A 13,145-nucleotide genomic window follows, 5' to 3' on the forward strand; every position below is an offset into this window, starting at 1 on the left:
TCAAAATTTCTGTCCTTCCTTAATACCTTTTTCAATTCAGAGAGAAAATCTTGCTGAAAGCAGACGGTTCTGCTACCACAAGAGTATAAAGATTTTTTTTAAAAAATAATGCAGGGCTCAGATTTTGAAGCATGGCATGCAGAAATTAAAGAACAAATTAATATATACAACTGTGTGCACAACAGCATGATCATATATAGCATATGCAGTTTATCACATCAAATCCCTTGGGTGTGAATAAGTTTAACTTCCTGTTGTAAAATTGCATCTTTGAAGTGAGAATTTTTTTCTCCCCCCTCAATCATGAAATGTTTCAGATGATTCAGCCGTTTATTTTGCGAAGATCAAAGAGAGATGTCGAGAAGCAGCTGACGAAGAAATACGAGCACGTGCTGAAGTGCCGCCTGTCCAACCGACAGAAAGCCATGTATGAAGATGTCATATTGCAACCAGGGTAAGGGGTTAAAACACTAAATAAAAAATGCTGTCACTTTTATTGCTTAAGCGAGTAAATAAATTGTCGCGCTCGGAAGTGTTTTAGCGCTCTTCTGACGTTTTCCATTCTGACCAGGGACTAGAACGTGATTGCATTGTAAACTAGAATTACAGGCCAAGTGGTGCTATGGCCTTATGATAAAACCTAAAAATCGAGTTGTAATGGTAAGGTTTGCTGCTATTTTGTTTTGATATTTGTCTCTAATGAGTGGTTCTTTGTTTTTTTTAAAACCCTAAGTGTTTTTCCTCACCCCCACCCAGGTGGCAATTGATAGGTGCAGGTATGAAACAGAAACAAAGCAGGTAGAGGATAGGGAGCTGCATAGGTTGTATTTGTAAGGCAGCACTGGTCCTTAAGTTTCATGTTTCCAAATCTACTTTTGGTACTTTTGCTTAAAATGCTCTAGAAAGATCTTGGTAAAATCTAAACTTGTTTTAAGACTTTTGCCTAACATACTGCATTGCACGTTCTCACCTTGCTGATTTAGGGACACCTCCATAAAAAGTGTACATAAATCAATGTATTTCTGTATAATTTAATTGATAGAACCCAAGAAGCCCTCAAAAGTGGACACTTCATCAGTGTCCTGCATGTCCTGATGCAGCTGCAGCGGATTTGTAATCACCCTGATCTGATTAACCCCCGGCTTTCAAGCACCTCTTATGTATCAGAAACACTGGAATACAGAACAGCATCTCTGGTACTGAGTGCCCTGGAAAGGGATATTTGGAAGGTGAGTACTTGCTGCATCTCCTTCTTTTGTAATAGTGGTTTGAGCTTTTCAAGTTGTTTGTAAACAGTATTTTTTCATTAACGACTTGGTCAAAGAGAAATTAGCTTTGCTTTCATGTTTGCAGGAATTTTCCAATGCTGAAAACACTCTGGGTAGCACGGTGCTTGTTTATGGCATTCTGTAATTTTCTTTTTGCTTTCAGTAGCTAAAGGAAAGCAGGACTTTCTCTTTTTCACATGAGAGTAAATGCTCTGTTTCAGTGACTAAATTAGTACATTTCTGTCAATGCATTTGAAGTACCACTATTTCTATTATTGTTAAACAAGTGATCCCCTTCTTTGAGATGATCAAAGGAAATAATTGCATTAGAGAGAACTGTGAGTGATGGAGCAGCTGAAGTTTTTTGTTTGATTTTATTTCTGTCCTTCATATTTTCCTACTCCTAAATTATAGTTTGGCATTAGAGCTTGATAATTAACAAACACCTAAGAGTTCTACTTAATTCTTTGGAATTTATGATATATGAAGAATTCTTAAATGTGCCTTGCTTTGATTTCTGTAACTGGCTAATGATTTCAGTTCTTCTAGTGCTTGAAATGGGATTGTCAATTTAAGATACATTTCCAAGGTTTCTAGGCAGTTTTGGCTAATAATTAATAGTTTGCTTTTTAAACTTACACCATTTATTTCAAGTTAAAAATAATATATAGAAATTTAATTCCGCATAGAACATGAAGAGGACTTAACTGTTTGGGTCATCACATAAAACAAACCTTATTTTTACAATATCTCTAGGAATCAGACCTGTCTCTTTTTGATCTCATTGGAATGGAAAACAAAATGACTCGTTATGAAGCACAAATGTTGCCAAAACAAAAGGTTACTAGAAAGTTGATTGAAGAAATCTACAGCTCCCCTCCACCACCAGCTAGGCCCACCCCAGTGAAGCTCAAACCAAGCAGGTATGTACTCCTGCTCTCCTTTTAAGCTGGAATTACAGCAGGAAAAGGTACTTTGTTGCTTTACAGAGTTCTGTCTGCATCTCTGCTGATGGGATCCACACAAAACCTCAGGCTTGACTTTGGGTTTTATTATTCTCTTGCTTTCTTGTTTACCCTTGAAAATAAGGATTCTGTTTTAATAGTTTTTTGAGGCATACCATTCCATTGGAAGCTTGTTGATGGATTTCCCATAGTTTTTACTTCACCAGCAGATGAGTTTTGTTCTTGGGGACCTTGTTTATGCCAACTGAGTGTTGTTTTGCAAAATTAGCATGGAGATAAATCAAGACTAATTTGGACCTACAGTGCTAACTTTGCTTGCAGTGTTATGTAAGAGATATATAGAGTTTTGTAGCAGTAAATTTTTGAAAAGTATTTCTCTCCTAGTCAAGTAGTGATCTCAGAGTAAGGTGGAACTGTTTTTCTGATGCAGAAGAGCTGCCTGGGGACCTGCAGCATGTTAATGTCTCTGGAAATAATATGAGAACCCTGTTCTTTTTCCAGATATTGACTCAGCCTCTTTAAGCTGTTTGCTGTAATTCTGATGCATCCTGCCTTAAACTGGGTGCATGGCAATGAAAGTTCTCCTTCTTGGACTTAGCAAAATCTCTCTAGGATGTCCACTCAGGAAGTTGCTGGAGTGGAGAGTCTCACCAGCTTCAGCCGTTAGCAAGAAGGAGATTTGCATCTGACACGCTCAGTTTATACTTTCCTCGGGGGGACGGAGTTTATTTTTAAAGGCCAAACTGTGATCTTCCCATAGACTTTGAGGTTTCATTTTCTTTCCAGGCTGTTCCAGCCCGTTCAGTACGGTCAGAAACCCGAGGGCAGGACTGTGGTTTTCCCAAGCACTCAAGTCCAGCGCACGGTGACCACAGCGACGGTGACTCAGCAGGGACAAGTGCGAGGCAGATCACCCATAGCCACGGTGTCCTCAAACCAAGGTAAGGGAGTTAGTGCTGCCTTGGTCACCTGCACCTCTGCCTAGGCAGACACAAGTTAGTCTGTTTAATAGAATTCCTTTTCCCTCTAGCTTAATGGTCTAGAATACTAATGGCTTAAAAATACCAACAGACTAATTGCCAGTAAATTTCCCCACTAGTTTCTACGGTATGATCTGCCAGTGTAATGCAAAACTAAGCTTTGTGTAACCTGTTAGCATATGGAGTAAATATGGCACAGTTGGTATTTAAACCCCCAGGGCGTCTAGTGTTCTGTCAAAGATGGGAATTTACAGTGCTTTTATATATTTGTTTAGCCTTTAAACAATGCTTTCCAAATAGATAATGTTATAAAAATAGGATGGAATAAAAGGTGTGGCTAGAAATCCCAGTCTGTAAGGACAAGCCGTTCCTGTAGCCGTTTTAATATCCTGTTGGAAGGTTTCTTTTTAATGCAGGTTGTTTAAAAAGAGTGGAGTTAAAACCTCTAACAGCTTGCACAAACAACCCTTATTGATTGCAGCCGCAGCAGCACAGTTTCAGACAACTCAGGCTTCCACCAGTGCTCCAAGACACCAGCCCGCAGCGACCTTCACCACAGCAACTAGCACAGCCAACCCTGTGAAACCGCGGGGCCAGACCTCTGCGCCGGCCCCTCAGCCAGGCCAGGCCCAGCCACAGCCCCCCCCGCACACCATCCAACAGAGTGTGCTGCCTCAGAGGCTGGTTCTCACCTCTCAGGCCCAGGCACGGTTGCCTAGTAAGTGGCCTCCCCTTTCAAGGTTTCTCCCACCTTTGTACTACAATGAGGTTAAGTTACTAGGCACCCTAAGATGTGTACAGAATCGTTGTTTTTTTTTCACTCTTCTGATTAGCCTTGCTCAGTACGTTGCTTTATGACCAAGGAAAATCGAAAATTGGATAAGAAACAATAGAATTGCTGTGGACATACATTAGCGGTGTCAACTTAATCTCCTATTTCTGCATGTTTCTTCTGCTGGCAAGACTTCCTTCAGACCAAATGTTTTAGCTCTATCCTAATTATTCCTTTCATGTTAAACACTAATCCATCTGCTAAAGGCCTCTCTCGCGGAGAGGAACGTCGCAACTGTTAGGCAGAGAAAAGCGATGAGGCTTTGCTTTAAGGTTGTATGTGCACTGCCTATTAGCATGTGTAGAGAGTACTGAGCACTGATTGTATTAATTTTATCTCTGGGGTAATGCACTGCCTTTACAAAAGCTGAATTTTCACACCAGTATTTTCTCAATATATCATAAAACTTATTGCTTAAATGCCTCTAACCTTTCTGCATTTAAATCACAAAAAGCTTTGTCCCTTGTCACTTTAAAGCTTTTTGGTTTGTCTAAATGCAGATTGCTTAATATAAATTATGTTTCATTGCAAATTTGAGGCCATTTCAAATGTGTATTTACAGTGCCACATGTGTGATTATTTTAATTTCTTCCTTAAACCTTCCTTCATGCTCTTGAAAAGGCAGTGAAAATCACTTTAATGTCTTTACTCGTTCTGTTACAAAGTGTCACATGAGTTTTCAGGTAGCCCTTAACTTTTTTTTGCTAATGGAAGTGGTAATTTCTAAAATGTCGATGTTCTTACCCTTTAAACAATCAACTTCTTTCCAGTTTGTCCAACAAATATAGAAAGCAATACCTGCTTAACTTTTATATGACACTTTTGATGCACTAAGTATAATTATGCATGGAAGGCGCTTCAGCACCAGTTTACTAACCAAAGCGTAGAATTGTGAATACTGAACCACTCGCCTCCCACTTTGGGGTTTTTTTTAATGCCTGTTTCCCCCCTTAACAGGTGGTGAGGTAGTAAAAATAGCCCAGCTGGCTTCTATAGCAGGAGCACAAGGCAGGATCGCTCAGCCAGAGACCCCGGTAACGCTGCAGTTCCAAGGGAACAAGTTCACTTTGTCACACAGTCAGCTTCGCCAGCTCACTGCGGGGCAGCCCCTGCAGTTACAAGGTACTTATTTCAAAACAGGGAGTTTTCCATTGTTTAGGATGCTCATGTTTTGATATGGGCAACATGTTCCTTATTGCTGTATGTTAAGGAGATTTTTCCATCCCTGCTGCTTGTACTGCTCTGCTCTTCCTATTTTCTGTGTGAGACAGGGATGCCGAGATCCCTCTGGTTTGAAAAATTAGTGCCTATCAAATGAAAGACATGGGTACTTTCTTTTTCTGTATTGTTTTCCAAAATTTTATTATTTAATTTGTTTTCATATCCATGCAATGCAGCTACAGTAAGGTGAACCATTATTTGATGTAAACTCCCTGGTGAACAGAAACAGACAAAACTGAGGACATTCTTGATTTGTTCTGAAATGGTGTAAATAATACTTCAAGGTTGATGTGCTTCTGAGTTTTGACCCAACTATTGCCCTGACCTGAATGCTCTACCTACAATACATTTTACCCTCAAATTTCTCTTGCTGGTGGAATTCAGGAGAACCTAGATATCTTGATTCTGTGTGGCCAACAAAATAAATAGAGGGAATATTAAGTGAATATTTTTTGGTTGATTGAATTTTGTCTAAATTCTGTATAAGCACCTAGATTAGAATAATATCCCTATGACAAGAAACCCCTCATTAACTATGAAGACTTGGGTGTTTCCCTCTTACTGGATGTTGTGGCAGATTAGTGCAGTGAACTTGTCTGGGAAAATTCAACATAGTTTGAAGCAGCAATGATCAGTTTGCAAGAGGAATAGGTTTTGCTAGAGAAAACTATTTATTATTTTCCACTCTATCCAACCTAATGTGTTTTAAAATTCTCCCATGCAGGAAGTGTCCTTCAGATTGTGTCAGCACCTGGCCAGCAGTACCTGAGACCTCAGGGCCCAGTTGTCATGCAGACAGTGTCCCAAGCAGGAACTGTGCAGAATGCTCTGAATGCTTTAGGAAACCAGCATCAGACAGGTGTCCCAACTTCCACGGCAGTGACACAGCAAGGTGGGTTTTCCAGCCTGAAGAACTGTATCTGTCTAAATATTCAATTACTAAAATCACATTGATATATAACTCCAAATTGTTACAGATCATAATTCCATAACTGGAGTTCAGAAGGAGGTAAACTGTGAGGCAAATCCTTCTCATTTGTGCATGATGGGTACTGGAGATTTTAGATAATTTTTAGTACAAACTTGGGAGAGCTTGCAATTTTATTATAGATGTATTTTTATTTGCTAGTTTTACTTTAGGTCAAAGTTTAGTGGGAAGAAGTGAATTTGAAATACTTTGCTAATTTTTGCAGTGAAAAGTCAAGGGTGATTATTTTTTATACTGAGAGAGAACGTCCAACAATTCTCTCCATTTTTCCACATTGATTTTGCTTTTATCTAATTATCTTCTCTAGTTGATCAAGCTACAGTTTTCCTTTTCCCTCTGCAAGTGTTGCTTAGGTGTTTGGCACCTTGCTGCAAATGTGATCAGTTCTTTGTTTAAAAACACAGACAAGATGTTGATCAAAAATAATAGAGAAATTAATGCAACAGAACAGCAGATTTTTAAATTATATAAATTTAAATACAGCACTAGGAGATCATTCACTGGAAGTGGCCATCTGCTGTAATTTTTTGTGGATATAAACCATTCCCTCAAACAGACTGTTTTCTGTTCCATTTCAATGTATTAATGTGTAGAATGCTACTGAGATTGCATTGTATAGTTTTATCAATTTGTAGATACACTGAATTGATATGTTTTCTGAAAAATCTTAGATGATTTGTTTAAGATAAATTACAACAATCTTTTCCTGAATTAGAGTATGACTTCTAAATGTTAATACATATTGCACTATACATGACATTTTGATTCAAGTACAAATGCAGCAGGTCTTTGTACAAAGCAAAGTAAAATTTCATTGCTCTATCCTGGATTTCTGTGAAAACAATCAGTGTAAATACCTGTCAGATATCTGATGTTTAACAAAGTACAGATTTGCAATACCCAATGGACATTTAGACTAAAAATTTGTCTACAGTGATGATATCATAACTATGAAATGTCTACTTACTGCAAATAATAAAGTAGAGCAATCTTCAGAAGAATAAATATATAAACACAAGGTTTATCCTCAGTTTGTATTCCAGGTAGAGCTGCAGTTGCCAATTTGCCATCTGGTGACATGGGAGCAGTGTTAAAACCAGCACCTACACATGGACAGTCACAGGTACTCCATTTCTATTTTCTTATGGAAACACAACTTTTCAGAGTCAATGCTAAGTCCATGTAATAGTTGGAAGGTATAATTTACAAAGCCAGAATTAATTAGGAACTTTGATAATTACCAAGTAAGTAAAAAAAGCCCCAACTTTTGTCAGTGTTTCAGATTGACAGATCTGATGCATTTTCATCCGTAATCCATAGTTTAAAATAAATTCTGGTGTATAAAAGCATCTGACAGCTTTCTTGTGCTGTGATAGCAGACAGGTTCTTTTAACTGTAATATATTGTAATTATGTAGCAATGCATAAATTAAGGAATCATGAGATTTTTCTATGTGTTTTGAACACAAAGACGGACAAATTTTAATAGATTTGTAGTCTTAACAAATTTTTAGAAAAGATACTCAAGCAACTTATAAAGCATCGGGAAACATCAAGTATATATCAAACTGTGCAAGGACCTGCACCTTATCAATTAAAGTGTTAATTGAAATTATTAATGATTAATTTTGTTTTATTTCGAAAGCTATGAAAATGTACTTCAAAAAAATGAGAAGATACTAAACTGAGATAGAATTGACCGTCTAATATGAATTGAATTCAGCTGCAGTCTGCAAATTTTGTCTGAAATTTATACCTTTTGTGATTGGTCTTAGTAGCAGTTACAAAGTGAGATGCTAATGGTATAAAGCACACAGCACTCTGACCCTCATAGCTTCATTCTGAAGGAACTCATATTCCTCAGTGATTGTGATGAGCAGCAAATGTGGTTTTTTCCAACTTTTCCTGGCAAAGGAGACGTATGAGGAGAAGAACCGGCTTCTGAAGGAGCGCCTGGACAGGATATTTTCTGGCAACGAGCGCCGTTGCTCGCGGGCCCCGGTGTACGGCAGAGACGTGCTGAGTGTTTGCTCTTTGGCTGGGGAAAGGAAGCCCTCCCAGCTGGCTCCCAGTGAAGGCAGCAGCTGGAGGTGGGCTGGCTTCGTCAACTGTTGCCTTTCTTCAAGTGCCTCCGGAGGAACAAGTAACCCTTTGCAAGAAATGATCCTGAGCTTGGTTCAGCAACAAGAATCTCTAAAGGATGTTGTTGACAGGTGGGACTCTGCCTTATAAGCCTTTACCATGTCTAGTTATTTCTAAAACACTTTTTCAAAGAACCTGTGTTTCTGTTCGTGAGCTTGTTTGGTTTAGACTGACTTATTTAGCAGTAAATGATGTTCAGCATGGACATAAAAATGACAGTCACTTCTGTTTCATTCAGGATCTTTATAATAAAGAGTTTTCAGTGTCTCATTCCTAATTTCAAAACCAGATTCAACTGACCATACTTAAGCTTACATTTGTACACTTTGGATTTACTTGTGAATAGATACCTCTTGGAGCCAATTAACAAGAGTTAAGATCCAGAGATGCAGGCACAAACTAGTTTAGCCAAGACCAACGTGTAGTGGATAGCATTTGACAGGCTGAAAATTATTGCTGCATCTGTGATTATAAATGATAATTTTGTGTGTAGCTTTTTAAATTGGTATTCCCTTCTTTTGATGCTTTTCACAGGGCTCTCTTCGTGTTGCCAGCTGCAGTTGCTGCTCCCCCATGTTTATATGTAGCAAATCCTCCTCCTTCCTATAGTCACAGACTGAAACTCCTCAAGCACAGCCTGAGGCAGAAGGCAGCTCCACACTTGCATCAGTTGCAAAAGCTGACAACTCCTCACTTGCTGCAGTTCCCCGACCTCCGACTGGTGCAGTATGACTCAGGTAAAGGAGGGCATTTGCTGACAATATTTCAGTAATTTCCTGTGTCACAGCAGTGGAATTCCTGTGTAAAACCACAATTGTTTTTTCTGTTTGAATTATAGGAAAATTAGAAGCTCTTGCTGTCTTGCTTCAGAAGTTGAAATCCGAAGGGCGCCGTGTGCTGATTTTGTCGCAGATGATTCTGATGTTGGACATACTGGAGTTGTTCCTGAATTTCCATTTCCTCACGTTTGTGAGGATTGATGAATATGCTAACCAGGAACAACGACAGGTAAGTGTGCTCTAACAGCTGGCCACTGGTACAGCAATACTTGCTGCTCAGGCTTTTATACACTACAGCAAGGGAAGGAAATCTGCCTAATTCCTTATTCAGTTTGAAACACCTGGACTTGTTCCAAGTTTTCAATAAAAAACTTTGGTTTTTATTGGGCTATAGTGAATTTTGTTTGGTATTTTCTTTTGTGTATGTGTTTATTTACTCCTTGCTTTGATTCCATTTTTGTAGGAGCTGATGAAAATTTTCAACAGAGACAAGCGCATTTTCTGTGCCATCCTTTCCTCTCACAGTCGTTCCACTGGAGTCAATCTTGTTGAGGCAGACACTGTTGTGTTCTATGACAATGATTTAAACCCAGTGATGGATGCAAAAGCTCAGGAATGGTGTGACAGAATTGGGAGATGTAAAGATATCCATATATACAGGTAATGGTTGCAATCAACGTCTGCTCTTTAACATGCTTTAATGTAAGGTTACTCCAGGTAGTACTGCCCTGTATGATTTGGAATAAAGTGGAAACCATGTGAAAACTTCACCTGACTTCAATATAAAAGATGCCAGGATATCATGGGAAAATGTGTATGAGGTTTAACACCAAATACCTGCATGGGTTTTGTCTCTTAGTCTACATGGAATTTTTCAAGTGAGATCCTTTATGTTGTTGGGGTTTTTTTTTATTACATGAATTAGTAAAAGAAAGTTTTAAAGAGGAGGTAGTAGTGTGTTTTTTTTCTGGGTCTGTACCAGAACTAAAAAAAACCCCACAAATTCTACATTTTAAGAGTCCTGTGTTACTGTCTAAGGACAATTTATCTTTTTGTTTCTGAAAGCTGATTTGGAAATGACTTATCAGATTGCTGTACTTTTCCTTTTTTCTTAGGCTTGTCAGTGGTAATTCTGTAGAAGAGAAACTTTTGAAAAACGGCACAAAGGACTTGATCAGAGAAGTAGCTGCTCAGGGAACTGACTATTCAATGGCCTTTTTAACACAGGTAAGTTAATATTCAGAATACATTGAAACACCTGTGTTGCAGTGTTTAATAAATTCAAGCATCTGTGCTGGAGTGTTTAGTAACAGTTTAGTAGAAGTCTGTTTGGGCTAGAATTAAATAGCAAACATATTGGATTTCATGATTGCTTGAACTCTCAGTGTTTGGGCCACATTCTCTCAAATACTGTCCATCTGCTTTTGTTCCGTTACTTGCATAGTGATGCACAGACATCACCTCTATGACTTAATATATTCTGATTTCTTCACCCTGCTGCAAAATTCTGCAGAGTTTATGGGGATGAAGGTTTCAACAGCTTTAAAAATATGAAACTTAAAGTTTGGGCATTTAGAGAGATAGGTTCTCAACTGCTGTTCTGAAGATGCATGAGACAGTGACTGCACTGATGAAGCCAGTCCATCCTGCCTGGCACTGCCAATATATTAAAAAATAGAATGCTCCCAAAAGCTGAATTTATTTCTCTTTTTTTCTCTTCTATTTATGAAGCAAACGATTCAGGAATTGTTTGAGGTTCATTCTCCTATGGAGGATTCTGGATTTAGAGTGAAAGCAGAAGAATTTGTAGTACTTTCTCAAGAGCCATCTCCAGCAGAAAATATTTCACCTAAAGTTGCAAGACCTTTCATAGAGGTAATTATTAACACATACATTAAAAATACAGCTGTGCAACATTAGTATTAAACAGCTGTCTAATCTCATTTTATTTATGTAAATTCTGTCAGTCTCTTTTTCTGGTAGTTTTACATTGTTTTGTCATTCTCCTTGTGACAAAGCTTCCAAAAGCCCACAGATGAGTTTTATACTTTCTGGGGACCGTTTCTCTTGCTGCAGCAGAGACTTCTCCAGAAACTTGTGTTGCGTTTCAGTGAACTTCCTATGGAATTTCTTTCCACGGTTTTGAAGTCTTAATTATTTTTCAATTATGTCCTTCTGAAAGGCCCTCAACAGTATTGAACGAGAGGATGAGGAGTCAAATGATCACATACGAGAAATAGGATCCGAGTCAAGCATTGAACCTTTAATCTCAGAGCTCTACGAGACAAAATACTATGAAGAGCCCTCACAGCTGCAGGAGTTAGTTGCTGTTGTGGATCAGGTACCATGACTCTCTATGAATATCTGGCTAAAAAGTAATGTGTAGTTCAACTATTTCGATTTCTTTGCAGTCTGGCCTTAAAGCAACTTTGTTGTCTATGGGATTGATACTCTCATGAAGTGAATGGGAGATCTCCCACTGATTTGTTAAGCATCAGAGAGGGAGATGAGTTTTAAGGAGAGCTTTGATATTTGGATAACAATTCTTTTATTATCCTAAAACTAACATTTTTTCCCCCTTGATATGTTCTCTCAGCTGACTCCAATTGAGAGGTATGCTTTGAATTATCTAGAGCTCTTCCACGGTTCAGTTGAGGACAATGAGCCACGGTTGAATGAGGTAAAACAACCAATCTTTTCCGTGTTGTTCTGCCACTGAACAACATTTATTATATTTTCAGTAGGAAATGAAAGTTTCGTCAATGATGTGGAATATATTGTAGGCACTTCTGTGATCTTTTCTCCCTGTGCTTTATGAAGAGCATAATGTCTTACAGAGAGCTCATTATTTTGGGATTCTCTGGTTTTAACCAGGTGTCAGTTCTTAATTTCTTTTTTAAAAATGGGAATTACATTCAGCCTGGCTCAGCAAATATTTGTTGTACTCCATCTGTAACAGGGGAAAAATGTCATTAATTTCAGTGAGCCTGTGTTCTGGTTGTCTTCACTGTTTAACTGAAGTTCTCTGATGGCTTTATTTTGATGGTTTAAAAACCCTCAACGGAGACCAAGAAATATCTTCTAAATGATTGTGAAAGTATGTGTTAAGAAATTGCTATATGATTTCTATGCCTGAAAATGTCAAAGTTCAAGGAGTTTATCCATAAAAATACAAATTGATGGCTTCTAATCCAGTGTCTGTTGCTGCATAGTTTCTAAGGAGTCTTACTTTCATCTAGATGGAACTGAAAAGTGCAAAGAAAGCTTGGGAAATCCAGCATATGAAGGAGTTAAAGGAAAAAGAGCAAAAAATGCTTTGGGAGGATGAAGAGGAACTTCTAACCTACACTCGGGAGGATGCATACCACAAAGTAATTCCTGATTAGTCTTGTTTTTCTTAAAAGTGTATTTCTTAACAGTTATTCTGAGAATATCTTTTCCCTTCAAGGTTCAGTTGGATCATTTGAATTGTGTTTTCTTTTTGCTGTGTAGGAATATGTCTACGAAGGTCCAGATGGACAAACTGAAATTATGCCGGTAAGTAAAAATAACACCAGGCAACTTAAACAGGCTTTTTATTTTCTTGAAGCATAAAGATCAGTGGAGATTTAATATTGCAGTACTTACATGTTTTGTTCTGTACAGCTTTGGACTCCTCCCACTCCACCACAGGATGACAATGATATCTACATAGATTCTGTTATGTGCCTGATGTATGACACCACCCCTATTCCAGAATCAAAATTGCCTCCAGTGTATGTCAGGAAGGAGCGTAAACGACACAAAACAGATCCATCTGGTAAGTGTTTGCTCAAAACTGTTCTGAGATGTACTGCTGAAAGTTAAAAAAAATGGGATTTTTCATCTCTTCTCCATGTCTATTCCAGTAAACATCAAATTTGCAGGTTTGAAGAGATGAATTTCTTGTCTCACTGTGGCCTTGAAGCAACAGAATCAAGGGAGGGCCCCAT

At 38.4% G+C, this 13,145-nt stretch overlaps 1 protein-coding gene across 17 annotated transcripts in view; it reads left to right on the forward strand.

The window, feature by feature from the left end:
• The window catches only part of LOC127461382 (E1A-binding protein p400-like), a 48,104-nt gene that overhangs the window by 20,395 nt on the left and 14,564 nt on the right, over positions 1–13,145 (forward strand). For 13 of the 17 annotated variants that reach the window (XM_051769150.1, XM_051769151.1, XM_051769153.1 and 10 more), the window contains 19 exons: positions 318–454; positions 1,043–1,229; positions 2,025–2,191; positions 3,020–3,174; positions 3,695–3,931; positions 5,003–5,167; positions 5,991–6,158; positions 7,286–7,377; positions 8,168–8,466; positions 8,930–9,132; positions 9,234–9,403; positions 9,638–9,834; positions 10,290–10,401; positions 10,906–11,049; positions 11,357–11,515; positions 11,771–11,854; positions 12,414–12,545; positions 12,667–12,711; positions 12,820–12,973. In XM_051769150.1, the coding sequence (XP_051625110.1) occupies positions 318–454; positions 1,043–1,229; positions 2,025–2,191; positions 3,020–3,174; positions 3,695–3,931; positions 5,003–5,167; positions 5,991–6,158; positions 7,286–7,377; positions 8,168–8,466; positions 8,930–9,132; positions 9,234–9,403; positions 9,638–9,834; positions 10,290–10,401; positions 10,906–11,049; positions 11,357–11,515; positions 11,771–11,854; positions 12,414–12,545; positions 12,667–12,711; positions 12,820–12,973 (3,007 nt within the window). The remainder of the gene's footprint in view (positions 1–317; positions 455–1,042; positions 1,230–2,024; positions 2,192–3,019; positions 3,175–3,694; positions 3,932–5,002; positions 5,168–5,990; positions 6,159–7,285; positions 7,378–8,167; positions 8,467–8,929; positions 9,133–9,233; positions 9,404–9,637; positions 9,835–10,289; positions 10,402–10,905; positions 11,050–11,356; positions 11,516–11,770; positions 11,855–12,413; positions 12,546–12,666; positions 12,712–12,819; positions 12,974–13,145) is intronic. The other 4 variants (XM_051769158.1, XM_051769160.1, XM_051769162.1 and 1 more) reach the window with 2 other exon arrangements.

This window comes from Manacus candei, unplaced genomic scaffold (assembly GCF_025592945.1).
Source record: "Manacus candei isolate 608988 ecotype Guabito, Panama unplaced genomic scaffold, ASM2559294v1 h1tg000103l, whole genome shotgun sequence".
Lineage (NCBI taxonomy): Eukaryota > Metazoa > Chordata > Aves > Passeriformes > Pipridae > Manacus > Manacus candei.